The 25,616-nt window shown below is 46.5% G+C and overlaps 1 protein-coding gene across 2 annotated transcripts in view; it reads left to right on the top strand.

The window, feature by feature from the left end:
- The window catches only part of BCAR1 (BCAR1 scaffold protein, Cas family member), a 573,883-nt gene that overhangs the window by 146,231 nt on the left and 402,036 nt on the right, over positions 1-25,616 (top strand). For both annotated transcript variants that reach the window (XM_086945218.1, XM_086945219.1), the window contains exon 3: positions 5,004-5,114. In XM_086945218.1, the coding sequence (XP_086801344.1) occupies positions 5,004-5,114 (111 nt within the window). The remainder of the gene's footprint in view (positions 1-5,003; positions 5,115-25,616) is intronic.

The following is a 25,616-nucleotide window of genomic DNA, read 5'->3' as shown; positions in this document are numbered from 1 at the left end:
CGGACAAGGAATCGAGATGGATGGACTCGGCAGGAAGGAAAGTTTGTGGTACTTCCGCGACCTCCATGAAAGCGGCGAGTGCCACGGCTTTGTTGGGTCGCTACGACCGCGCCCTCTGGGACTCCCTTGAGCGCTTTGCGGAGCATTTGCCCCGGGAGCAGCGTGAAGACTTCACGGAAGTCCTGAGTGAGGGGATGCTGGTGGCCAACCAGATAATCAGCGCGGCTGCGGACTCTTCCCTGTTGGCGGCTCACGGATTTTCCCACGGGATCAACCAGCGGCGTCACGCATGGCTCCGGCTTACGTCCCTGAAACCGGACGCACAGCAGAGGGTGGCCAATCTGCCGTTTTCCGGTGAGACCCTCTTCGGGAAACATGCCGATGATGAAATGGCCCGCATGAAGGCGGAGGCCGAAACGCTGACGGCTGTGGGCCTGGAAAAGCCCAAGGAGAACAAAAAGCAGTACCGCCCCTTCCAACGGCGGTTCGGCGGACAGGGCCGAGGTCGAGGACAGGCCTCAGGACACTCCCAGCAGCAGCAGCAGTTCCGGAAGCCGTTCCAGAAGCGGCAGAGGGGCAGGGGAGGCCAGCAATCGGCTCCGGCGCCCAAGGGCCAGGCGGGGCCTAGGCCCTAGGAACTTACTTCCCCCGGATCCGTTACCCACTCCGGTAGGGGGAAGCATCCAACTTTTTCTGGCAGAGTGGAGAAAAATTACTCAGGACAAGTGGGTGCTGAATATTGTTTGCAATGGATACAGTCTTCGGTTCACCAGCCCTCCTCCAGCTATTCCCCCGGTCAGCTCGCAGTTTCAGCTGCGCGAGCTTCAGGCGGAAGCGGATATCCTGTTGAGGAAACGGGCGATAGAAGACGTATCTCGGTCTCAGAGAGGAAGAGGTCTGTACTCCCGGTTCTTCCTGGTTCGCAAGAAGGACAAGAACGAGTTCAGGCCCATTCTGGATTTGCGACAGGCAAACAAATGGATTCGCAGAGAAAAGTTCCGCATGCTGTCGTTGCATCAGATTTACCCTCAGTTGCAACAGGGGGACTGGCTTTGCGCTATAGACCTACAGGATGCTTACTTCCATGTGCCCATTGCACACAAACACAGGAAGTTCCTGCGGTTCCAAGTCGGCACCAATCACTATCAATACACAGTACTCCCATTCGGACTGAAGTCTGCGCCGAGAACGTTCTCGAAGTGCATGGCGGTGGTAGCAGCACACCTGAGGAAGAACAAGGTGTTCGTCTACCCGTACCTGGACGATTGGTTGATCAAGGCATCCTCCTTCTCGGAAGCGCGAGCACACTTCCAGAAGACGTGCGTTCTCTTGAACAAGTTGGGGCTGCACATCAACATGGCCAAGTCTGTCCCGACTCCGGTCCAATGCATACAGTACTTGGGAGCCTCCATCAATACGCTGTCAGCAAGCGTGTCTCCTTCGGAAGAGCGACGATTATCACTCCTTCGAAAGGCTCAGGCTCTTATGACGACTCCATCTACAACAGTGAGGACGGTGTCTTCTCTACTGGGATCGATGGCCTCTTGTATCTTCCTGACGCCACACGCACGGCTGCACATGAGACCGTTGCAGGAGTGCTTGGAGGACCAGTGGGATCAGAGGAAAGGATCTTGGGACGACAGGATTCGGCTGTCGCTGCATGCTCTTCAGTCTCTGAAGTGGTGGTGTTCGGCGGAGAATCTCCTAAAAGGGGTTCCCTTTCACAAGGACATACCCAAGCAGACTGTCGTGACGGATGCGTCTCTTCTGGGATGGGGAGCGCACTCCGGGACTCTACAGATTCAAGGCACGTGGTCACCGATGGAGGCCACGTATCACATCAATTTCCTGGAACTCAGGGCTGTTCACTTGGCGCTGAAGGCCTTTCTTCCGTCCTTCCGGACCAACTCTCTGCTTGTACAGACGGACAATACCACCACGATGTATTACCTCAACAAGCAGGGGGGCTCGAGATCGCGCACCCTGTCTCAGGAGGCGCAGACGATCTGGCACTGGCTTCTGGCCAGAGGACTGTCGATAACGGCCACCCATCTGCCAGGTGTGCAGAATGTTCAGGCAGACGCACTGAGCAGGCTGCTTCAGGAAAACCACGAATGGGTCATAAACGACGAAGTACTAGGAGAAGTCTTCGCAAGGTGGGGAACTCCAGACGTAGATTTGTTCGCCACCGCCGAAAACAGCAAGTGCAGAGACTTCGCCTCCAGGTACTTCCAACAAGGGACGCTGGGGAATGCGTTGTGGATCGACTGGACGAACAGCTTTCTGTACGCCTTTCCTCCCATTCCCCTGATTCCGGCGGTGCTCATCAAGCTGGCCCGGTCCAGGACTCGGATGATACTCATCGCCCCGGAGTGGCCCAGGCAGTGGTGGTTCACGGACCTACTTCACCGGTCTCTCCTTCCTCACATTCGGTTGCCGTGCAGGCCGGACCTTCTCACGAAGTTCGGGGGACGGATGTTACACCCCAACCTCTCGTCTTTGAGTTTGGCGGCATGGCTCCTGAGATAGTGCAATATGGCCATCTGAATCTGCCCGATGATTGCATGGACATACTGAAGGAGTCTAAGAGACCTTCCACTCGGACTTCATATGCTTACAAGTGGAAGAGGTTTTGTATATGGTGCCATTCTAAGGACCATGATCCTACTACCTGCAAGGAAGATGTCATCCTTCCTTATCTTTTACATTTGGCGCAGTCTGGCCTTAATGTCCATTCCATTAAGGTACATCTTGCTGCATTGACTGCCTACAGGAAATGCCCTTCACAGACTTCCTTTTTCCAGGTCCCTGTGATCAAAGACTTTCTGGAAGGTTTGAAGAAAGTATTCCCTCCTGTCAGGCTCCCTTCGCCTTCGTGGGAATTGAATGTGGTGCTGTCCAGATTGATGAAGGAGCCTTTTGAGCCTATTCATAAGGCTTCGTTGCAGCACCTGTCCTGGAAGGCGGCGTTCCTCGTGGCCATTACATCGGCCCGCAGGGTGAGTGAAATTCAGGCGTTGTGTTGTAATGAACCTTATACTGTATTTCATGCTGCTAAGGTTGTTATGCGTACTCACCCTAAATTTCTTCCCAAGGTTATTTCTGATTTTCATATCAACCAGACTATAACTTTGCCTACGTTTTTTCAGAACCCTTCATCCCCAGCGGAGAGGTCTCTCCATTCCCTGGATGTGAGGAGGGTCTTGAAATTTTATCTGGATAAAACCAAAGATATTCGTAGGTCTGACCAGTTGTTTGTCAATTATGGATCGGTCAGGACGGGTCTTGCGACCTCTAAGCAGTCCATCTCTAGGTGGATTGTGTCCTGCATACAATTGTGTTATCAGAAAGCTAATAAGACCTTAGGGGGTAAGCCTAAGGCTCATTCCACCAGGGGCAAAGCTGCCACGACGGCTCTGCTCCGTAATGTGCCGTTTGCTGAAATATGCAAGGCAGCCACTTGGAAGTCGGTTCATACCTTTGCTAAGCATTACTGCCTGGACACTGACGCCAGGGCAGACGCTCAGGTTGGACAGGCTTCGCTGCGGAATTTGTTCGCACAGTAGTGGCGTTATGTATTATTCTCCACCGCCGCTTTGGTGTGGGGATGGGCTTGCCATTCTATTCACTAGATTATGACTATACACAGAGATCCCCTACTACAGAAGGAGTAGTTTCTGTCCTGTAACTCCAGTTCTGTAGTAGGGGTATCTCTGTTATAGTCATAAGCGCCCGCCCTCCTCCCCGGTGGAGATTGTTTCATCATACAAGAATGCGACAGGTCTGGCGTGCTTCGCCTTCAAAAAGAACTGAAGTAAGAGGGACCTGCTATGCATTCTGGGATACTGGGAGAAGTTCTGGAAAGTTCTCTTAAAGGCACAGTATCCTATTTTAAGCCACATAATGGCAGCCTATGGGGCTTGTCTGTCCCTACCTTCCTCTCTATCATTCCAGAGTCTTTGACTGGGGGAGGCAAGTTTCTCTATGGTAGAAACTGCAGGCTGTGTTGTGTGTGGTGTTTTTTTGGTGGAAATTCTAGTTGAAGTACTGGACAGTGTAGCCTGTGGATATAGGCTGCATTATTTGTCTTTAAATTCTCTCTTAAGTGTCTTTGCAGTTTCTGCATTATTTTGACACCTTAAGAGATTATTTTTGATTGCCGGGGTCCACGCACATGGGCGGGACTATTCACTAGATTATGACTATAACAGAGATACCCCTACTACAGAACTGGAGTTACAGGACAGAAACTACTCCTTCCCCATCATGAATTTGTCCCTCTCCTGAACACATTTTCTGGGTGCTATTGTTTTCTTTTTAGTTGTGTGTGTATGTTTTTCTGCAGACTACCTTATGCGTTTCTCAGCTCTCCTGGTCTTCATGTTGCTATCTCGTCATATGCTTCTGTCCACACCGGTCTCCTTGCTGCTATGTCGAGCTGTGTGCTTTTGTGCCTTACCTCTGACTTGACCCCACCCGCCCCACTACCCCATTCAGTTTCCATTTTAAAAGTCCTGCCAGTTTAAAGGTCATAAATGTTGCACCAATCTATTAGGTACCAGGTAGCCATATATCCTTCTGGCATCAGCAGTGGTTCATGCACCATAGGGCTAGTTTGCTGCTTTCGTAGCTCCATAGAGCCCCTTGGCCATCGTCCCAACAGTGACACTCCTTTATTCCATCTCTTGTGCCGGATTTGCTCTTTTCAGCTGAACTTCAGACTCATAGTAATGCTTTTACGCTACTTTATCAAAGAGTCCAGGGTTATCCGATCCTGGGACTGATTTAGACCATGACTGCACTGTCGAACTACCCAAAGCTGTTGCTGTAGCTATGTTAAGTGCCAGTGGAGATCCGTGCTTTGCAGGTCCCTCATATACACTGTCTTTGGGCAGGATTGTTCAGATTCAGACTACTTGTAACAGGGAACACTATGACTTATGGAAACCTTAAAAGTTGCCTAGAAGCAGCAGTGATCTCTGACTCTTCATTGATTCTTTTAGGTACACAACAGCCCCCCAACTATGATGGGTCATAGAAGCAGAAATCGATCTGAGGAGATCTATGACGTACCACCTAGTTTTGAGAATTTGCCACTCCAGCCTCACCTTTCGGTAAATATGAACTTGTGTATATTTGTGAGGTATTTTGCATTGCTTTGTAATATTTGCAGACACCAAGTAAACGATAGGACAGAACAGAAATGTATTAGAAAAGAAACCATTACTCCGTAGCATGAAATGACGTTATATTTACTCTGTCCACTCATTTCTTTTGCATTATTTGGAAATTTGAAGTAGAACAGTTCCACTTTCTAACCATACTTATAAGTTGGATCGAGATGAGAATTACCTGACACCCGTTAACTCTACCTGAGTTCTGTTGTACTGCAGGGCGGCAAAGCGAGTAGTACCCAACCACATGAAGTCATACTTTTCCATAACCTCTTTCACCATGGCTGTACTACAGTTATTGATGAACTAAGCCATGAAATGGACCAATATTTTGCAAGTTGTCATATTGATCCAGATATATTGTGAGTTGAAGACTTCAATAAAAGTCTGTGTAAAATCGGAAATATGCCAGTATGTGTTATAACTGATATCTGTGTGAAGGGTCAAACACATTATATACATGATCCATATTGTGAGGCCCAAAGTCATAGACTATTGAAGCAGAGTTTTTTTGCGTGTGATGTCTGTCCTTCCCTGAACCCTTAACTCAAGTGTATAAAGTGAATGGAGCAGGCAGCAAAATAGATTTTAATATGTTTTCCGGGGGCATCGCAACTTGCATGTTGAATTTTGGAATTATTCTTATGTGTGATAGTTACCATAATCCACTATCAGCGATAGTTGGTGCAAAGAAGAGGTACAAAATGGATATGTAAAATGGCCAGAGTCTAGATTATTCCCAAAAACAAATTATTGAGGCTCGATGTGAGCAGAACATAGGGATACATTTTCTGAAAGATCTGTTCAGCACAAATGCAGAGGCAAATTGGATGTGTCTGGCTCATAACGCAGATCCGCTTACCATTCTGCGATCATTCAATATAACTCTGTGCTTCAATGGGATCCTCGGTAACAATAAAAGAAGAGTCTGAAGGAGCTCAACCTTGTAGACGGTTTGACTCAGCCTGTTTGACTTCCCATAAAAAAATTACCTGAGGTGAGAAGAAGAAATTATAATATGTAGGTAGAGGTATAAAGAACTTATCACCCTGAGAAAAAAAGGAGATAATGCAGAAGACCTAGGAGGATCTGGACAGAGCGAGTGGTACCATGGTTAATGTGTCATTTTGTAGGGTGGTAAATCTTCCTTACTTTGCAGCAATTGAGGCGCCAAAGGTGGAATGCATAATTCCAGGAGAAAAATGGTTGGAACATTTTAGCATGGATTTTGTACCTGACTTTGTGCAACCTTATTTATCAGCAATGCTTGGCCCATCAAACAGGAAGGGGTTCCTCTACTTTAGGTGCTCCATAGAAGTGACTGATGCCAGCACAGCAATTGAGAGCAGCCCCTCTGGGGGGAGGGGTGAGGTCTAGGACCAGGTGGAGTCTGCATGGATGGATAACATTAATCTATGGGCGCCCATAATAACTAATGTGATCAGAGCAGTCAAAAGGGTCTGAGAACAATTTTATGCCTCTGCTTTTAAATAGATACAAAAGGCGATGAGAGGAATGCTTGAAATATGTCTAACCACTGGCAAATACTCAGGGCAGCGTTGAACCCATTGGTCTTTTGCCCACCATGCCACCTTAGTTTGGACCAAACCATATGCTAATCAGTCTCAAACCTGCGCTAACGTGAACAGTCCAGCCCGAATGGCCAGAGCTAGTCCTCTCTGAACTGGAACACAAGCAACCCAAGACCAGTTTCACCTCAATTGGGGCTCATCAGTTGAATGCAGCTTGGTCCCAGTGGGGCTATCCAATCCTATTTATTATATCAAAAGAATTCCAAGTTTGGATTTTATTGGAATCATTTTAGATGAAATACCTTGTATTTTTTATTTTCGTTCCCCAAGTGTGGTACTAGGCTTGCCAACCTTTCCAGTTACCCTTGCAATAATATCTCAGCACAGACCACTTTACTTTTTATTCTATATTGTAACCTTTATTCTGCACCAAGTAGATGCTTTTAATACCACTGCTTTGTAAGTTAAATCTACTTTAATCAAGCTATGGCCTCCCTGCAACAAGTAGCAACTGAATCAGATTTTATCACTGTAATACGTTTTATCCGGAGATCTTTGAAATTAAGAAAACTGTAATGTTGAAGTGTCCAGGAGCTATTTTTTTGTACTAAATCTGTTTTTTATTGGCATCCTTAGGGAACATTTGTTGGCAAGAAATAGACAAGTCTGTCTATGCGGCTCAATGGAGATCTTATATTTTAACTTCCCTAAGAGCCATCGGCCTGCAAATTGCACTGCAAGATCTGAAAATGCCCAATTACAAGTAAATTTTAAAAAAGCTTATTAAAACTGAATTGCTTAAACTAGACTGGTTGGCCAGAGGAAACCCTAGTCCATATAGTGCGTGTGTGCCCCAAGTTGATTAAGCTTCGACGTACAGTTTCGAGACCTAATTTCTTGGAGAGTGGGGTTAGATCTCAAGCATTAATCATGTCTTTATCTGATGAATCGATTCCGTTATTGTGTCATTTTATAAATTTTTTATTGGCAGTGGAAAAAATGAAAAGGGCAGAATCTTAAAAGCCGTTTCGGCATGGCCCATGGAATGTGTGGTGTGGTGAGTCCTATAAAAAACATCCTCCCACTCCTTGTCAGACAATGTGCACCCCAATTCCGCCTCCCAACGTTTCTGCCCCGCTGTGCGGGCTTTCGAGATGGCCCTTGTGAGAAAGAAGTATATTTCTGAGATGAGACTTTGGTCGTCTTGTTTGCTAATTAGCCACTTCTCAAACGGCCTCATCAGTCTGAGAGCTAGGGAGCACGTCTCCGCCCCAGAGATCCAGTGCATCATTTGGGAGTGCAGAAAGAGATCGGAGGTGGGGAGATTATAGTCTAATTGCAGTTCCTTAAAGGGGATAAGACCTTGAAGATCAAACAGGTACCCTAGGCGCTTACAACCCCCTCCTAACCTGCGCGCTGCAAGCTTATTGTCCATTCCCGGTGGGAAGGCAGGGTTTGAGAAGAGCGGGGGGTCAGGGGTGAGGGTAATGTGGTTAAGTTGGCCCTCTGAGAAATCCTGTCCCATGTGAGCATTGTGGGGCGTGTGATCGGCGAGGAATAGAGTCCCCCTGCGCGTGCCTATCTCGGCAGCCAGGCGTCCCGTCAGATATGGTGGCCCGCCACTGTCTGGTCCATGAAGACCCAGTATTTCTCTGTCATGGTACGATTCCATTCTACCAGATATCGTAAGAGTAAATCTTGGAAGTAGCGAGTAATGTTAGGGAAGGCAAGACCCCCCTCCTTCTTGGGTGACTCAAGCAGAGTTTTCTGCAATCGAGGCAAAATCGGGCCCCAGACAAAAAGCTAGATCGCCGTCTGAATTTGGCGCTATGCATATGGCGGGGGCTCTAGTGGTAATGTTTGGAACAGGTACAGGGCCCATGGCAGTACATTCATTTTAACGGCGGACAACCTCCCAAACCAAGTCAGGGGTAGGTGCCGCCTGCGGGTCAGGTCTGCGCGAATCCGAGATATTAGGGTAGAGTAGTTCACCACTGCCGGTTTAGCTAGGCTTCTGTGGAGGACTAATCCAAGGTATGTAATACCATCTGCCACCCAATCAAAGGCAAAGCGAACCCGAAGGGCGTCAACCGGTGGCTGGCCCGCGGTAAGGTTAAGTACCTGAGACTTTTACATGTTAATTTTAATGCCGGAAATCTGGCTGAAAATCTGCACGTCTTCCACAATAGCCGGTAGGGGTGCGCTACTGAGAAAACAACGTCATCTGCATAGAGGCTGATGAAGTGGCGGTCTAACCCGAATGGGAGACCTTGTGCCGAAGGGTTGTCTCAGAGCCGTTGAGCCAAAGGCTCCATATAAAGGGCGAACAGCAGAGGGGAGAGGGGACAGCCCTCTCTCATCCCTTGCCCCACTGCGAAGTTATCAGAAAGTAGGCCATTGACCTGGACAGCCGCCTGCGGGGTGCTATAGATGCTTGCTACCCATTGCCGAAATCGGGGCCCCAGTCCGAAACGCTTGAGAGTAGAAAATAAATACGGCCAATGCACACGGTCGAAAGCCTTTTCCGCGTCAACCAATAGCAGGAGTGCTTCTTCCTTGGCCCGCTGTACTTTATCAATTGGTGTTGTCCCCACATTGTCTTCCGGGGATGAAGCCCGATTGGTCCGGGTCGACAAAACCCTGCATTCCGGAATTCAGCCTGTGCGCCAAAATGCTTGGGAGCAGTTTGTGTCTATATTCAACAGGGAAATCGGCCGATAAGAACTGCAAAGTTCTGGATCCTTCCCGGTTTGGGGATGATCGAGATAGAGGCCTGTAGCATGGAGGCTGAAAAGGACCCGGTATCAGCGAAGGAATTAAACAGACGGGTAAGCAGTGGGGCGAGTTCTACGCAATAGGTTTTGTAGAAGAGAGCGCTGAAACCATCTGGCCCCGGGGCCTTCAGGACTTTCAGCCGGGTGATAGCAGAGATCACTTCATCAATGCGGTTAGGAGCTTCTAGGGCTTCGGCTTCACCTTCTGGCAGCGGGGTCCCCGCCGCGCCTCTCAGATATTCACTAGAGTCGGGCAGCATGGAGGGATCCGCAGCATAGAGGGTTTGGTAGAACGATCGGAAGGCCAACACTATATCAGCATCGGCTGTTATCGGCTGTCCACCCTCATCCCGAAGCGTTTTGATAGTGCGCTTCTTGCTGGCTGCGCAGGCAGTGAGCCAACATGCGGCTGCCCGTATTAGAGCCAACAAAGTATTTGTGCTTCAAGCGGGCCAGAGCGTGTTCAGCCCGGTCAAGATCTAGACGCCAGAGCTGAAGGCTTTCCTTTTTCCAGCCGCCGGCAGATTCTTGGAGCACCAGTACCTTTGTGAATAGCTTCTAATTCTCTAACGGTAGCTTCGAGCTCTGCACGCTTGGACTGCCTGAACTTGTTCTCCTAGGCCACCCTGGCAATAAAAGCCCCTCTCGCGACCAACTTAAGTGTCTCCCATACCGAGGAGAGTGGTGTGGAGCCCCCATTACTGGTTGCTAGGTTGTCGGTCAAACAACGCCTGAAGTCTTCTACCACGTCCGGGGTCAGCAGTAGTGAGTCTCTCAATCGCCAGTGTGAAGTGAGGGAAGGTCGCGCAAGGGGGAGGCGCAGGGTCAGAGTAATATGTGCATGGTCAGATAGGGACCGGCTTCAATAGTGGAGTCTGTGACGTAGGCCCAAGCGGCTGGAGTAACAAGGAAATGGTCAAGACAGGCATATGTCTTGTGTGCTGCTGAGTAATAAGAAAAGTCCCGCTCGTAAGGGTGCAAGCAGCGCCAGGCATCTTTAATCTCTACATTGCGCAGCCAGTCTCTTCCTCGCGCAGACAAAGCACCCGTGCCCCCACTCCGCGAGCCACAGCGATCCAGCCCGCCTCTATCACTAAATTGAGGTCACCCCCTACCACCACCATATGATCGGGAGTGTGCAGCACGGGCATCCAACAAGAACCTCTCTGGACGGTAATTAGGGGACTAAATGGAGGCCACAGTGCAGAAAGAGGAATTCAAGCGGAAGCGCAACACTAATAGGCGCCCCTTGATCTCCGCGACAGGCCCCAACATAGAACCTCTGAAATGTTTGGAAAGCAGGATAGCCACCCCTCCCCGTTTACTGTTCCTAGAGGACCAGAACTGATATGGAAAGTGACCATGGCGCATGGGGTGTGTGTCACTATGGAGCAGATGGGTTTCTTGGACAAATATCGCCCCCAGAGTTCTCAGGAACAATTTTTTAACAATACTTTAACAATGTACGAAATTCATTTTTTATACTGACTTTGAAGTCTTTTTTTTTTTCACAACAAATTTTATTTGTTTTTAAAGGTACAAAATGGGTGAAGGGTGACAAGAATATAACATATAGTGCAAAAGACATAGGGGCACTTGCATCAATGAAAATTGCATTCGCAAAGGGTGCGAATCGCTAAATTCGGCCGTTTGCGAATGCAATGTCATTATTTGGGATGCATCACAATTTTTGTATTGTTCGCAATTTAAGAAATCGCAAAATTGCGATTTCTTAAATTGCGATTGCATTTAAGGAATCTCAAATTGAGATTCCTTAAATGCAATGCATGAAACTTTAAAAAATAGCGAATTCGCACTTAGGGGGAGCAAATTACCATGAGGTTGAACCTCATGGTAATTTGGGAAAACTTTGAAAAATTCACTTTTGTTTTATTTTTCAAAGTTTTATGTTGTGCACACACATGCCCTTAGGGCATGTTTGTGCACAACATATGTGCACAGATTGATTTCAGGGGTGCAACAGGGTGTCCTTTGGACACCCCTGCACCCTTGAAATCGCATTCACAATTTGCGATTCGCAAATTGCTAATTGCAAATTGAGAATGTCTTCCCATTCCTATGGGCCTCTAGGCCCATAGGAATGAATGGGGAGCTATTCCTTAATTGCGATTCGCAATTTGCGAGTCGCAATTAAGGAATTTTAAGAAATCGCAATCTATTTAGCAATTTCTTCATGCATAGCCATTTGCGATTCCTTATTAGCGATTCCTTATGTTTCGCTAATAAGGAATCGCAAATGGCCATGTTGATGCATGTGGGCCATAGTGTACCTGATTTTATCATAACATAACAACTTGACTTGTAGAACACCAGGCCGGATAATTAACAAACTACACCGCACCCTGCTGTTTATTCGTAATTGCGTATTTTTAAAGACGTGTCTTTTAGCTATCAATTTGATCTGTGTATGTTGTGCTAATATGGCCCGTATGTTGCCTAGGGGGATTATGAAAGGTCGAATGTGGCAAGGGGGGTAAGTCAATGCCTCGATATGTCATCCAGCGGTACCAAATTTTCCTGTTCTTCTGTGGGCATTCCCGTGCTTGAAAGACTACAATTTTGGCACCCATGCACCTATCCATTGCTTTCTTCCATCCCCTTAAACTTGGCGGGGAGGTCGCTTTCCATTTTTGCCACATGCACTCCCCATTCTAAGATGGCCGCCACCGTTTTGACTGGGAGCTTGTAGCTTCAACCCCCTTCAAAGATGGCTGCCACATGTCCCTCGACCTTCCACTTCCGGGCCATTTCCCTTCTACCTAAACCTACCGGCTTCACACACCTTGCTTCCTCCAAACGAGGCAGAGTGAGGGGTAGGTTCCCGGCACCTGTTTTCCAGGAAAACTGTAAGTAAGCGGTCCCTGCTGATCTCCCCCCCCCCCCCCACCCCCCCCCCCCTCCTTTTGCACCAGAGACCTCTTCCACTTTGACAGGATGGTCATCCTTGGGCAGCCTTCCATCTTTCCTTAAACCCATCGTGTTTTTATCTTCCCCCTTTCTCTCCTCAAAACCAGCACAACGTAAACTTTTGTAACAATCACTGCTCTGCCTAACTATTGATGAGGTGAGACTGGAAGCTGAATTGGGTGAGTTCCATCGCACCATTTTCTACGGTGGTTGCTTACCACCAATGACACCAGTATGTTTTGTATATGTCACGTGTGCCACAAGTCCGCTTATTATGTTTGTCTGGCCATGCACCTCTTGAGTTGCACTAATCACTTGTGCATGTGGTTGTAGCATGTTTTTAATGTAATTTTGGAAGCATTATTACTGTATGTGCATACCTTATTCATGTACCGTTGTTTTTCTCTCTCTATTTTGAATCTCATTAGGTTGGTCCCATGATTTGTATTATTAAGGTACCTCATTGAAATGTCATCAGAGTGATTGGTTAATTTTTCATAACCAACCACCTGTGTAGATAGTGCATCAAGATAGGTCCTGAAGAATTGCTGAATGATTTACACACATAAGGCAAGAAACATGTTGACCATGACTACACACATATAGACACCTCCGACTATTATTATCAGCGGTATCCCTATTCTGGTTTTAATTTAAACGAGTGGGCTCGCAGATTAAAATTCATTTTGGAGCGCAACTTCATCTCATTTTATTTCTCCTCACATCACCTCACATCTACACCACTAGGCCCCTCACATGCAGCTCACCTATATGGCTAGGGAAAAAGATCTCTGACAAAGAGCCCCTCATAGGGTGCCCGTGAGGTATTGCAGCGCCAGTCTGACGAGGAGCAAGCCCTATGATGAAGCATGACACCCAAATGGGCGTGTGAGGGCCCCACTTCCCAAATTGGGAGACACCCACACTCCACTACTGAGTAATGGTGTTGAACAACCTAGCCTCCTTCGGTGCTACATTGTGTTTATTGGGGCCTGTATGCTGGACCTATATGTGCCCCTTCTCCCTCATTTGTATTGAGTACTTGAGTACAGTGAACAACCGTGGGATTCCCGTTCCCACATGGAAGTCTTTAGTCTCTCCTTCCTCTTAAGACCTCTTTGCCCTTGAGAGACCCTCATCACGATGGAAAACATCCAAGGCCTGAGCTTTGGAGATAACATGGTGGCAGAAATTCGTCGGACACCATCTTTATTAGGAACAGATAGTGGTGCCGTGGGTACCTAGGGAGGCGACTGGCTATCACAGCTATGAAAAAATAGTGGGTCAAGATCACCCTTCATGGTGCCATCATGACTGAGTATTTTGAGAGCAAACATTGCCCCCAAAGGACTATTAGTGAGTAACTTCCCCAGGTTGTTCCTAGAGGATGCAACTTTAAAAAAAGAATGGTCCCTGGTAGCATGGAAATGCAGCAGGGAGTGGCTCATTTTGAATATCAACACCATCAACGCCCAGCGGATGCCCTACTAGTGAGGATCCAAATCGCTGAGAAAGCATTAAAGACTAGTATCCAGATCACAGCGTACAAAAATAAAGTGGCGAGATCAACAATGACATAACCGATCACAAAGAGTTAACAGAAAATGACAAAATTGCAAAAGGACATAAAAGAATTTTAGAAAGAGAAAGTGTAACCTTACCTCAAGGACGATTATACCCCACCAGGGGGAGACATTTCACCAGACGAGAGTCATATCTCTCGCAGACGAGGCTCATCTAACAGCAACTTCAGTACTGACAATTAGGGGAGTGGCGCGAATAGGTGCAATCCTCAAACCCCGTTCCTCGGTTACAATGGACCACAGTTCCAAGACCCTCCAGGCCCCCACTATTGGCAATACCCTGTGTTCCCACATGGACCACAACAATTCTACCCACAACCTCTGATTCCCCCTCCTTTTTAGCTCTCGCCTGAGCCAGCACATGCGCTGCTCTGCGAGACATTTAGTTAGTGGGTTTTTAAAAGTCCTACCACAGCTTTTTGGTGGCATTCTGCGTGCGGTTATGCGCACAGGCACGAGCAGAGGCGCCATCTGTCTTTCCTCTCCCTCTGCCTCTATGTTTTGCTCGCCCCACCCCCTCCACAGAGCGCGTCTCGCGGCTGCGCGTCTTGCGAAATCGGTCACACGCAAAAATGCTTGTTCTACTTGGAATGATAGATAACTTGCAGTATTGGTGCTTACACATCTGATTACTACAGTTTTTCACTCACTACAGCGTCTTCAATGTGCAAAAGTCACGTGTTTTTTTCTGGGGCGAAAACTGGACAGTAACATTACAGTGAAGTGCAATCCCTTTGCACTACTTAAAAAAATATATATATAAAAATATATTTGAGATGTCATCAGTGATGTCATGAGTGATGTCACTGACCATGTCATGAGTGATGTAATATGTGACGTCATCAGTAGTGCATTGCGGGAGTGCAAGTTATAGTTAGCTGAACTTACTAGAACGGGGGAATTTCTATGGAAATGAGTGAAATGCCCAGCTAACTATAACATGTGTGAAACCTATGTTTTTTTCAGTGAAAATAAAATTTATATATATATATATATATATATATATATATATATATATATATATATATATATATATATATATATATATATACATATATATATATATTATCGTACTTCACCAAAAACAGCTTCTCAGCAAGCAGATGAACACGCGGACCCAGAAAGTTCTTTGTGCCAATTTTATTCTTTAAACATCCGGCATCAAAGCCGCCATGACGCGTTTCGGTCCCACCTGGACCTTGATCACATGTGTGTATATATATATATATATATATATATATATATATATATATATATATTTAGTGCCAAGTGGTTAACCCACAGATCATTGCATTGATTTTATAGCTTTTATTGTGTACATTTTAACTCTGTCGTCCCCAATCTTGAAATGGGATTAATGTATGCAGGTCGTGAAGAATAAACGCACCCAATACATTAATATTGTTGGCAATAAGCACTGGTGGCGCCTCTCCTGTCATTTGGGGTTCTCTTCAAATGCTCAACAGTCTAGTAAACAATTAATGAACTGGTAGGGCGTATACTATCAAATTCACTGTCGCTGCTGAACGTACTTTTAAAAAGAGTGCACCTTTACCTCCAGATTCTGCAGTGAAGGCTATAATGCTCAAGATAAAGAAGAGCCTATGTGAGACTGTTAAACCATCCTAGCATTTAATACAATACCCTTTCTATTCTGAGGATTATAGTTTTATATGAAAGTATACCCTGGTGAATTTTTATAATACGTTTCACACATAGATATGGAGGGCATCTCACGTGAATGAACTGCTCCTGCCTGCTGCCTATAATGGATGACCTCAAAATCTTTTGTTTTAAATTTGAGGTTGTTTGTTCACCACCCCACACACACACACACACAAAATCCCCTCCTTCTTTTGTTTATTAATGCAGGTTAGCCCCAATGCCCCCAGCCCCCTCAAAGAATAGGATTTATTGTATCACTGAAAGCGTGAGAGGCCTTCATTTGCATACAGACACCTCCGAGTGTAGCTGGAATAAGGGCCTACGTATTTTTTTTTCTCACCTGCCCCTGCCATTCAGGGTTGAGTTAGCAGTGCACCGGGCCTTGGCTGTGTTGTGCTCCTCAGAAGTAAACAGTGACGCAGCTAACCAGTTTGACCCAACTGCAACTTCTCCTTAAGGTCGCGTCTCGCAGCTTGTTTTTCTTTAGCGAGAGGCGCGCGCCTTTCTCGTCATCCTGACACCACCGCCCTTCGAGGCGTCCGCTTCCTTCTCTTCTCTCACCTTTATCTCCACCTTGTTCTAGGTGTCATGTGGTGAAACTCCGCTGTCATTCAGCATTTGTACTGACTTTGCCTAAATGTATCTTTAGTGAGGGTTCCACCCGCGCAGCTTCCTTGAGCTCCCAGGCGCCGCTTCCTATTTCCACCTTGGGGGAGTGTTTTGCTGAGGGCGTGATCTCAGCTCTTCACTCCTACTGCTATTTTGACGCGGCTGAAGCTCAACCCCTCGCTTTACACACAGCTTTTAAAGCCTCACTTTGGACACCAGTGGTCATCTTGTTTTGCCATTGCATTCAATAGGTTTATGCATTCCACTGCTGATCAGACTGGATTTATGTGATATATACTTCAGCCTATCAATACATAGACCTATGCACTGTGGATTCCAGGCAACGTTGCCATTTCTTCAAATAAATCACATATAATATGGATATTTTTCTTCATTCCTTCCAATGATAAATAACACTTCCCTCCATCATTTTGTTGTCTTGTCACTGTGTAATTTCATTCTTACCTCAGACATACAATTCGCTCCTCCACAGTAAACCCTACAGAATAAGAGACCTCCCCCCCTAGAATGGAGAAATCAAAAGAATTCCTAATATACTTTTTTTTTTAAATGTATTTTTATTTCAATTATAACACGCAATTACAGTCTTACACAAGTGACTTTCTAATACTGCACCAGAGTACAGGATCACATTTTCGACACTCCCCACAAAGCACCTTTAATTTTTCCCCTTCCTTCCACCCTCCTTTATCAAATGTGCTCCAGCATTTCCTCCACCCTCCCCAGAGGCTCTGGCGGCGTGCATGGGCATGGTTTGCCTCTATAGTCATTCCATTTGCTCCAGACCTCCCCCCATTTACGTGGGCATCCTCTGTTTCTATAAAATTCCTAATATACTTGACTGCCATAGATACAGAGAAAATGCCTAGAGAAAGTAGTGTACGGGCTGATGCCTGCCAAGCTATTGTGTTTACACGAGCAAGTCTGAACCTGGATATGAGAACATAGAGTTGGCATATGAATCTGCTTCACTGATGTTGCTTTGTTGCTCTGGGCAGTAGGACAGATACTACATAGCTGTCAATGTTTCAAGCCCAAAATTGAGGATGACATTTGTGTGACTGCAAAAACCTGGAAGAGATGCCGTGCTGGACATTTTGGGAGAGTGTCGTTTGGTTTTAAATTGTGGGTTCATGCACTGTGGCACATACTATCCTGTCCTGGACGCCTTACTACATTAGGCGTGCTAGCCATTTTTGTTCATTCTTGTCTAATAAAAATAAGACTGTGACTACCAGAATGCATTGACTTCTCAAACAAAAATCCAAGACTAGGTCCCTTTGTCCTGATGTCCTGTTACTGGGTTGTATCTTGAACCTCTTTACAGGGTGGGAGGCATCTCCCACCAAGGAATTTTATGGGATTGCTGTGGGAAATGCTGCATTTGAAAGTCCATAGCCCCAGTAACTTTGATCAGAACTGATAAGCAGAAAGATTCTTTTATGGAGATGGGAAACGGTATCCTGCTAATGTCGTTTTTTTTTAATGCAGTGAAAAATGATGCACTTTTACACTTAAAAACAAGCATTTGCATAGCCAATAGGTCTCACCTTTGGGACCTTATAAGTGTTTAGCCATGCAACAGTTGATTTTGTTGCACCAAGGATATTGTGCTGCATAACTAAATACTTATAAGGTCCCAAAAGTGAGACCTATTGGTTATGCCAGTGCTTGTTTAGACAGAGGTTGGTGCAGAGGAAGAAGACAAAGAAGAGGCAACCAGAGGGTACAGTGGCAGGCCCCACCTCAACAACCGGTACAGACCCGGAGCCAGACAGGCAAACTAAACTAATAGTGAACCTATCCCCCAGGCCTCTAAGAACGACTGAGACTAAAGTCCTGGAAAAAGGTTTGTCCCTACCCCGAGTTAAACCAGTTCTTTAGGAAGATACGCTTAAGAGCGTTCTTCCAGGGCAACCCAAAACATTCACAGGATGACTCTGGTTTACATAACCCTTCTAAATTCACTCCTCATGACTGCTAAATCCCCCATAAAATCCTCACTTTTGAGCAGGCGGTCCTGAAGGAGGCAACCAAAGGGAATATGAAATGACCTTTCTACAATCTCTCCTATGTTGAAACAACAGCAGTTAACACCCTTGCTAATGACACCTCTATCACGATCAAACGAGCAGACAAAGGCGGGGCCATCGTGATCTTATCTACTGACCATTACTAAAGGGAGTGCTTGGCCCAACTATCCAATCACCAGTATTATACCCCCATTGATCAAGACCCGATGGGGGTTTTAACCACTCGTATCACTTCCATGGTGTATACTGCTGAGACTGAGGGATGGATCAGCAAGAAAGAGGGGGACTTCCGGGTCAAGAAATATCCTAAGGTCCCGTACTTCTACGTACTCCCTAAGATCCATAAAAAGTGGATTCCCCCACCCGGATGGCCAATTGTCTCCGGGATTGATTCCTTACTCAAACTCCTCTCTAGGTTCTGCGACCACTTTCTCCAACCAGTGGTCTAGAAGACCCCGTCAATCTTGCAGGACACCAGAGACGTCCTGAGACTTTTTTTTGTAAATCTGTTTATTGCACAGAAAAGCAATCCAATCATTGCATACAAATGTGACAATGCAAAAATAGAAAGGCACTGTTCGGTTAAACTAACAAAAAATGTAGTATATCACAGTGGGATTGCAAACTATCTGAATGACTCATTACGATGGTACATTTTTGCTTTTTTACAAAACGATAAAGAAAAAGGAAAATCATATGATAACTGAAGAAAAAGCGGTCATCCACGTACAAAGAATGATACAAGACGATAATGTTGCGAGCACAATCAAGCAGGTCTGTCAGCACAAAATTCTGAGTGTTCCACAGCATGGCACATTGAGAATGGAACTTCAAAACTTTCAGATATAGGCCGGTCATCTGTCAAACTCCACAAAGGTGATTTCGGAACCCCACGGTGAGAAAGGCAACACTCAATGCGGTCGCAGAGAACATTCAGCAAGTCACCAGGGCGGCCAGTTCCGTGACCCAGCAATGTCAGTCATGCATGCACCAAGTGATAAATAGCGCTGAAGGTAGCTCCCGAGTGGTAGTGTGGCTCATCCTATCCCACCCCCGCATAGACAAAGGAGTGGATAGATTAGGATTGTGTCTCCTGAGCTAGCCTCGCAATATATGTCCGGTATGGCCCCAATATATCCAGCGGTCTGGAGGCGATAGGAACCATCTCGGAGTACTCAGCGCAGTTAACATTGCAGTAAGCCAACTACGGAGCCAAGCGCGGACCGTTGGAGCGCGCCTAGCACACCAGAGCAGCTCCACTTCACGTTTAGCTAAAAGGAGGCCGATGGATGCCAGCTTACGAAGCGGGCGCGGGAAGTTAGCGACATAACCAAGCAGCGCAATTTCAGGAATGGGTTGCAGGTCCATGCCAAGTATTTCCCCCAAAACCTGGTGTACTTGCAGCCAGTAGGTGTGCAATTTCGGACAAGTCTAGGAAAGGTGGGCAAAATCAGCCAGCGGGCCTTTGCATTTAGGGCAAGTGTGCGGTCTGCTGGGGTCAATTCTATGGGCAAGTGCGGGAGTGTGGTACGCCCTCCTCAGGAACTTAAAATGTATAAGTTTATGTCTGGTGTTAATGGACACATCTCTTGTGGTGGCACAACATGCAGCCCATTGATCATCCATGATTTGGGTACCCAGGTCGCCCTCCCAATCAGCGCGCACCTTAGAGTCAAGTGAGGGAACTGAGGCCAGACACAGCTTATATAACTTAGATACGACAAGCGCCCCTGTTTGATTCTGTATTATGAATGTGAGCGCGGGGGTGTCATCAGGAGGGAGCGGGAATGTGGGGAATTCAGCCCTGAGCATTGAACGAAGTCTAGTCCGCGTGAACGAGTCCATGAAAGTCCTGTCCATGAAGCGGTGATCTTCTGTAAGGGAAAAGGCATGACCGTCCGGGAAAAGGTCCCCGACAGTGTGTATTTGATATTTGGATAGCGTGCGCTGCACCACCGATTCGCCTGTGATGGGGAGCCAGTGGGGGTTGGGCAACGGCAGTGCAGCCGAGTATAGTTTCTCAAGGAGTAAGAGGCGTTGAATTTTGTCCCAAGTCCGACAAGTAGTGGATAAAGGCTGTATGTCTTGCGGGTCTCGGGGAAGTCACCTAAGAAGGACGGAAGAGAGGGCCACAGGGAGCGCCAAGTCAGCCTCTGGTCTCAAATGAGGAATCCTGGCATCCGGGTGAAACCAAGGGTATGCATACGAGCTCTGTGCGACCAAGTAATACAGAAAAAAGTCTGGAACTCCTGAGGAAAATTAAATTTTTGGTCATGTTATGTTCCCTAGCGCGTACCCCACCGACTCCATGTACCAGCTTAAAGTGCATGTAACTTCCCTCCTGTGCCAGCTATGAAGACGCAAATACATTTGCGTCCAACGTTAACTTGTCCTCTTTCAGATCCACCATGAATGGACTATATAGTCCGTTCCTAAGTATGCTATGCCACCGTCTTTTTGTAGTACACTTTACATGTTTTCCTGCTCCAGCAGAGTAGGCCCTGAATTTCTGCCATCGAACCTCTTTTTGGCTCCTGACTCTGACAGCCTCTGCCCAGGCTACCTCTGTACCCGTGAACTCTGACTTACTTTCAGCGCGGCCCCTCGCGCTCAGCTCAGCCTGCTTTCTGCCAAGACTGACTATAACCTTCGAGTTATCTGTTCCGCTCCTCGAGAATGCATTCCTGCCTACCAGCTCCAGTAAACATCCTCCCCAGCTGCAGAGCCAAAGGGCCGACCTGTCTCAATGCAAGTAATTCATAGCCTCTGTTACCATGCTTCCATGGAAGGCCCCGTGCCCCACGCTTCACATGCAGACACTTAGGCGCTTATACACGCATCCACAGTTAGCATAGAATAGCTTCTGCCCTAGAGACCTTTCCGCCCAGATAGTATGGTTCCTAAACATCAGATATCAGATATGATAGAAGTACAAGTTGATCTGACATGCCAGACTTCTGTCTCTTTCCGTCAGTGTAAATGTCAAGTCCCCTGCACCCCTTCAATCACACGTCATGCAGCTGCGCGCGCATCCAAGCTTCCGATTTCTGCTGACATTGCAACAATTCTGTTAGCACCACCCCTTGGTGCCACCCACTTGCGTCACCTATCAGTGACGTTTCTAGCACACACCTCTGGTTCACGCCTAGTTCACGCCTCTTGATCACGTACTAGTACCACGTGTATACTGTTATCTTGTCTTCTCTCAGCTGTTACGCCTCTTACATTATTACTTATGATGTGAATTAAGTATATAAGCTATGTAATATCAATAAAGTTTGCTCTATCCCTTCTGACACCCCTGTGGTGGTCAGAACATGATATCCTGGTCAAGACCATTCCTTAATGAGGAATAAAACCCTTAGAAACTCTAACACCACGGACTCTGTCTTTTTTCATTCCGATTGAGTTATTATTGATTAAGTACTTACCTGCATAGAAATTAAGAGAGTAAATTAATTATTTACGTCATTTTGGCGCCCGAACAGGGACCCCTCCCCCACCTCACGCGCCGGTTGGTGCGTTGCAAGCTCTGTCCCCTGCCATCAGTTAGAAGGAACCTACGCGTACTGGCAGGATTTCCTGCATCTCCCTCTGACCCACGGAGGTGACGAAGACTGCGATTAGTGCCCAGACGAGGTGGTGAGGAGTGCGGAGGATCCCGACCAGAGCCTAGCCGAAAGAAGCAAGGTCCGAGGTGTCAAGAGGCCCACCGAGGTTTTCCGAAGTTTTCCGAGGTTTTCCTAAGTTTTCCGAAGTACCGAGTCGAGTCCAGTCGAGTTTTCCGAGGCCTTCTGTTTCCGTGCTTCCCGGTGAGTACCATTGCTGGGTCGTATCTAGACGGGTTTGGGTACGCGAGTCCGGTCTGCACTGTTTTTAGGCAGTGTATCTGTACTGTTTAGCAGTATATCTAGTATTCCGAATTTCTGCACTGTTACACCAGTGTATCTGTACTGTTGAGCAGTACATCCAGTATAGGGGGGTAGTCATCTATGTCTTTAACGTTCTTATGTGATTAATGTCGTGGTATGAATGTGACTGTTTAAATGTGTATTATTGTGTTTCTCGTATAAACTAGCTGTCAAGAGTATTAAGGAATAAGGATTGAGCATTCAGTAATAAGTAAGCAAAATGCCGTTTTTCAGCAAGTTAAAACAGATAGGAACTAGGAAAGGGATACTGGAGGAAGAAATTCCTATTCCCCCTAGGGACACTCCAGGTAACTTTATGTATCATAAACATGGCATAGATGCCATATTATATCTAGATTTATGGGCCGATTACACCAAGCACCTAGACAAAAGACACAGATGGCCTGTTACCGGAACATGGGATGCCGAGTGCATCATGAAGGTAGAAGAAGCATTATGGAAAAAGAAAGCTAGACAATCCCAGAAAGACGCCATAGAATTCTGGCGTAAGGAATCACATAAGCGTGCTGAGAAAGCACTCCGTAGAGAAGACAGACTTAAAGAATCAGAAAAGGCCCAAGAAAACGAATTAGTTATTGAAGGGATCCGAGTAAAAACAGAACAAATAGACCGTGCCCGAAACAATCTTGTGAACGGAATGTATCTCGCGGCCGAGGGCACATCTGAAGGCCTATCAGAATTACCGAAAAACTTACCACCACCATTAGTTCCAACTAAAGTAATGCATAAAACTACTAAAGACATATTCTTAAATTCTTATCTAGAGGATGTAGCACCAGCTTACACCAATCTGCCTGTTCGTGCCCTGCCTACTGACAGGGATGGGGGTGGCACCACGCCCCCAGATCATGTTCCGCCAGTACCGCGACAGACCTCCCCTGTTCCGCCAGCTCCGCCACTTCCCGCACTCAAGATTGACCTACCGAAACAAGTCCTACCTGATCCTACTAAACGACAAATTCAAGTTCAGATCCAGACTCCGCGGAGAGATAATGCCCAAGCATCCGCCTCAGGAGGTGCGACTGCGGGTCCTCAGACCCCGCCATTAACACACAGATTCAATTTAAGGGACACGCAGAATCCTTTCGCGTTCCAGTCTCCCCGTCTTGACGCATTAAAGGAAAACATGTCAGTTTGCAGATATGATCCAGTACCCGGAAAAAACGATCTAATGATATTGGCATCACTACGATTAAGATCTGCCACTGATATCTTGCTATGCTATGTAGGAATGAAGGAGCGTCTCGATAGAATATACGAGTTTATTCAGACAGGGAAAGACCCTGACAGTATCAAGGATGCCATGGATAAACAGAAGGTTGACATTCAAGCACAGATATTACGATTTTTCATAAATTGTCTAATAAGAGAACGAGACAGGCCCGAGACAGATCAAAGTGAATTAGATGGACTAACAAAGTGGGGTCAAAATATAGCCGAAGGAAAACATGACAAGGGGGCTTGCATAGCCAGTATGTACCAGAAAATTAGAAGGGCAGTGATAACGGCACATCAGAAAGGGAATGATAAAGCTTCCTCCGAGGAGGAAGAAGAACTTACAGAACCAGGAAGGTCTACAGATACTATAGCGTATGTAGGTAAGGGAAACTACCTTAGGAAAGGCATCCGTCCGGAAAACAAGAGTTTTTCTCTCTGCTTTAACAAACCCGAATTCTTCTGAACATCAGTTCCAGGAAACTGATAAAAGGCTTCGAGACCGAATGGGGTACCATGTACTCAATTCTATGGATGAACAGGAACTAGCCCGGTCAGCCGTGTTATGGGCCGAAAACCCAGACATATATCATGATGATACGTTAGCACAGACATTCTTGAACCTTTCCCCAGAAGAACAGAAAATAGCAGGTGTATACATGATTCAGCACCTCCTCATCAAGTACAGAAATCACCATTCCGACCCAGGTCCCTTACACGAAATATTAGAAGCCCTACTCATGGATAGATGGAGAGGTTTCAGCACCAAGTTAATACAAATAATTCTAGAACAACGACACAAATACAACACCTTCATAAGTTCTGAATATGTCCCCCCCCGCCTCCAGAAAGAAAAACGTACCACATGCAATGCCTGAGTGGCATTGAAAGTCAGAACCCCTTACGAGAAGTACACCCAGTTATGGGTGCGGATCAAGTCTTGAAGCGTGTGTATGTTCACACACCACTGACTAAGTTAGAACTGTTAGAAATGAAGAAATTAGTCCCGTGTCACGACAAAGACCCTGCAGGTTTTCACAGAGAGCTCAAAGACATGTTACTCATGGGGGATTACACGTATGATGATATTATGAAAATGTTAAAAGTACTGTTGCCCACGGGCATTTACGAGAAATTAAAGGAAAAGGATTGGGAGGTGGGGGAGGCAAAGATAGCCTGGGCAGAAATAGAAGACGAAGAAAGCAAACGAATCCCAGGGGTAGGCCTTGGGGACAGGACTAAAGCATTACCCGGATTAATAGTACAGGTTTTGCCAAGATTATTGACAACTAGAAAGGAAGATTGGGACGCAATCTCGTCCTGTAAACAGAAACAAGATGAGGATACTAGTGACTTCTATTCCAGATTCGAGAAATGTTTCATTATAAATAGTGGCTTACAACCTAGTAGCGAGTCATATCCACACCTTTTTGTATCAAAATTAGTAGAGAATTCCCTACCATTAGTTAAAAATAGAGTGTACAAAGTTGAAAGTACTTGGCAGGCAAATACGCCATCCCAGATGTTACAAATGTTACAATATCATCAGAACAGAATTAGGGAAGAACAAGATCAGGAACAGAAACGTATGAAAGACACGAAAATGAAAATGTTAGTAGCTCAGACGGTCCCAGCCGACGGTCAAAGAAAAGGTGGGGCCCAGACCAATCACTCTACAGCTCCCGTTAAAGGGACATGTAATTACTGCAAGCAGCCAGGTCACTATGTACATGAATGCCCAGTCCTGAAACATAACATCTCAACAGGTAAAACTAAAGAAAGACCGCATCCGCCTAGACACGATCAGGTCCAGCAACAGACCTCACAAAATGTACAGCCGATGCAGAACACACAGCCTATGCATGCTCCATCCCACACAGCGCAGACAGTAGCAGTACCGCAGCCACAGCCCATTGCCGCGACTCAGCAAGTCTCGCAACAGATGTACCAGTATGCCCAATCTGCGTATCCAGATTACCCCCGATATACATGAAACAGCCTAGAGAGGGAAGGTGGTTTGCCTCTTATTGAAATTCCTGTAGATCAAGAAGGTCCTTATGTACACAGTCACGTATTGGGAAAAGACAGAAAGTTTTTAATTGACACAGGGGCAAGTCGCACTACAATCAGTCATAATGAAGTCCCAGGGG

Source organism: Lissotriton vulgaris, chromosome 12, assembly GCF_964263255.1.
Source record: "Lissotriton vulgaris chromosome 12, aLisVul1.2, whole genome shotgun sequence".
Classification (NCBI taxonomy): domain Eukaryota; kingdom Metazoa; phylum Chordata; class Amphibia; order Caudata; family Salamandridae; genus Lissotriton; species Lissotriton vulgaris.
Note: the sequence above shows the minus strand (reverse complement) of the source record. Positions and strands in the feature narration are given on the sequence as shown.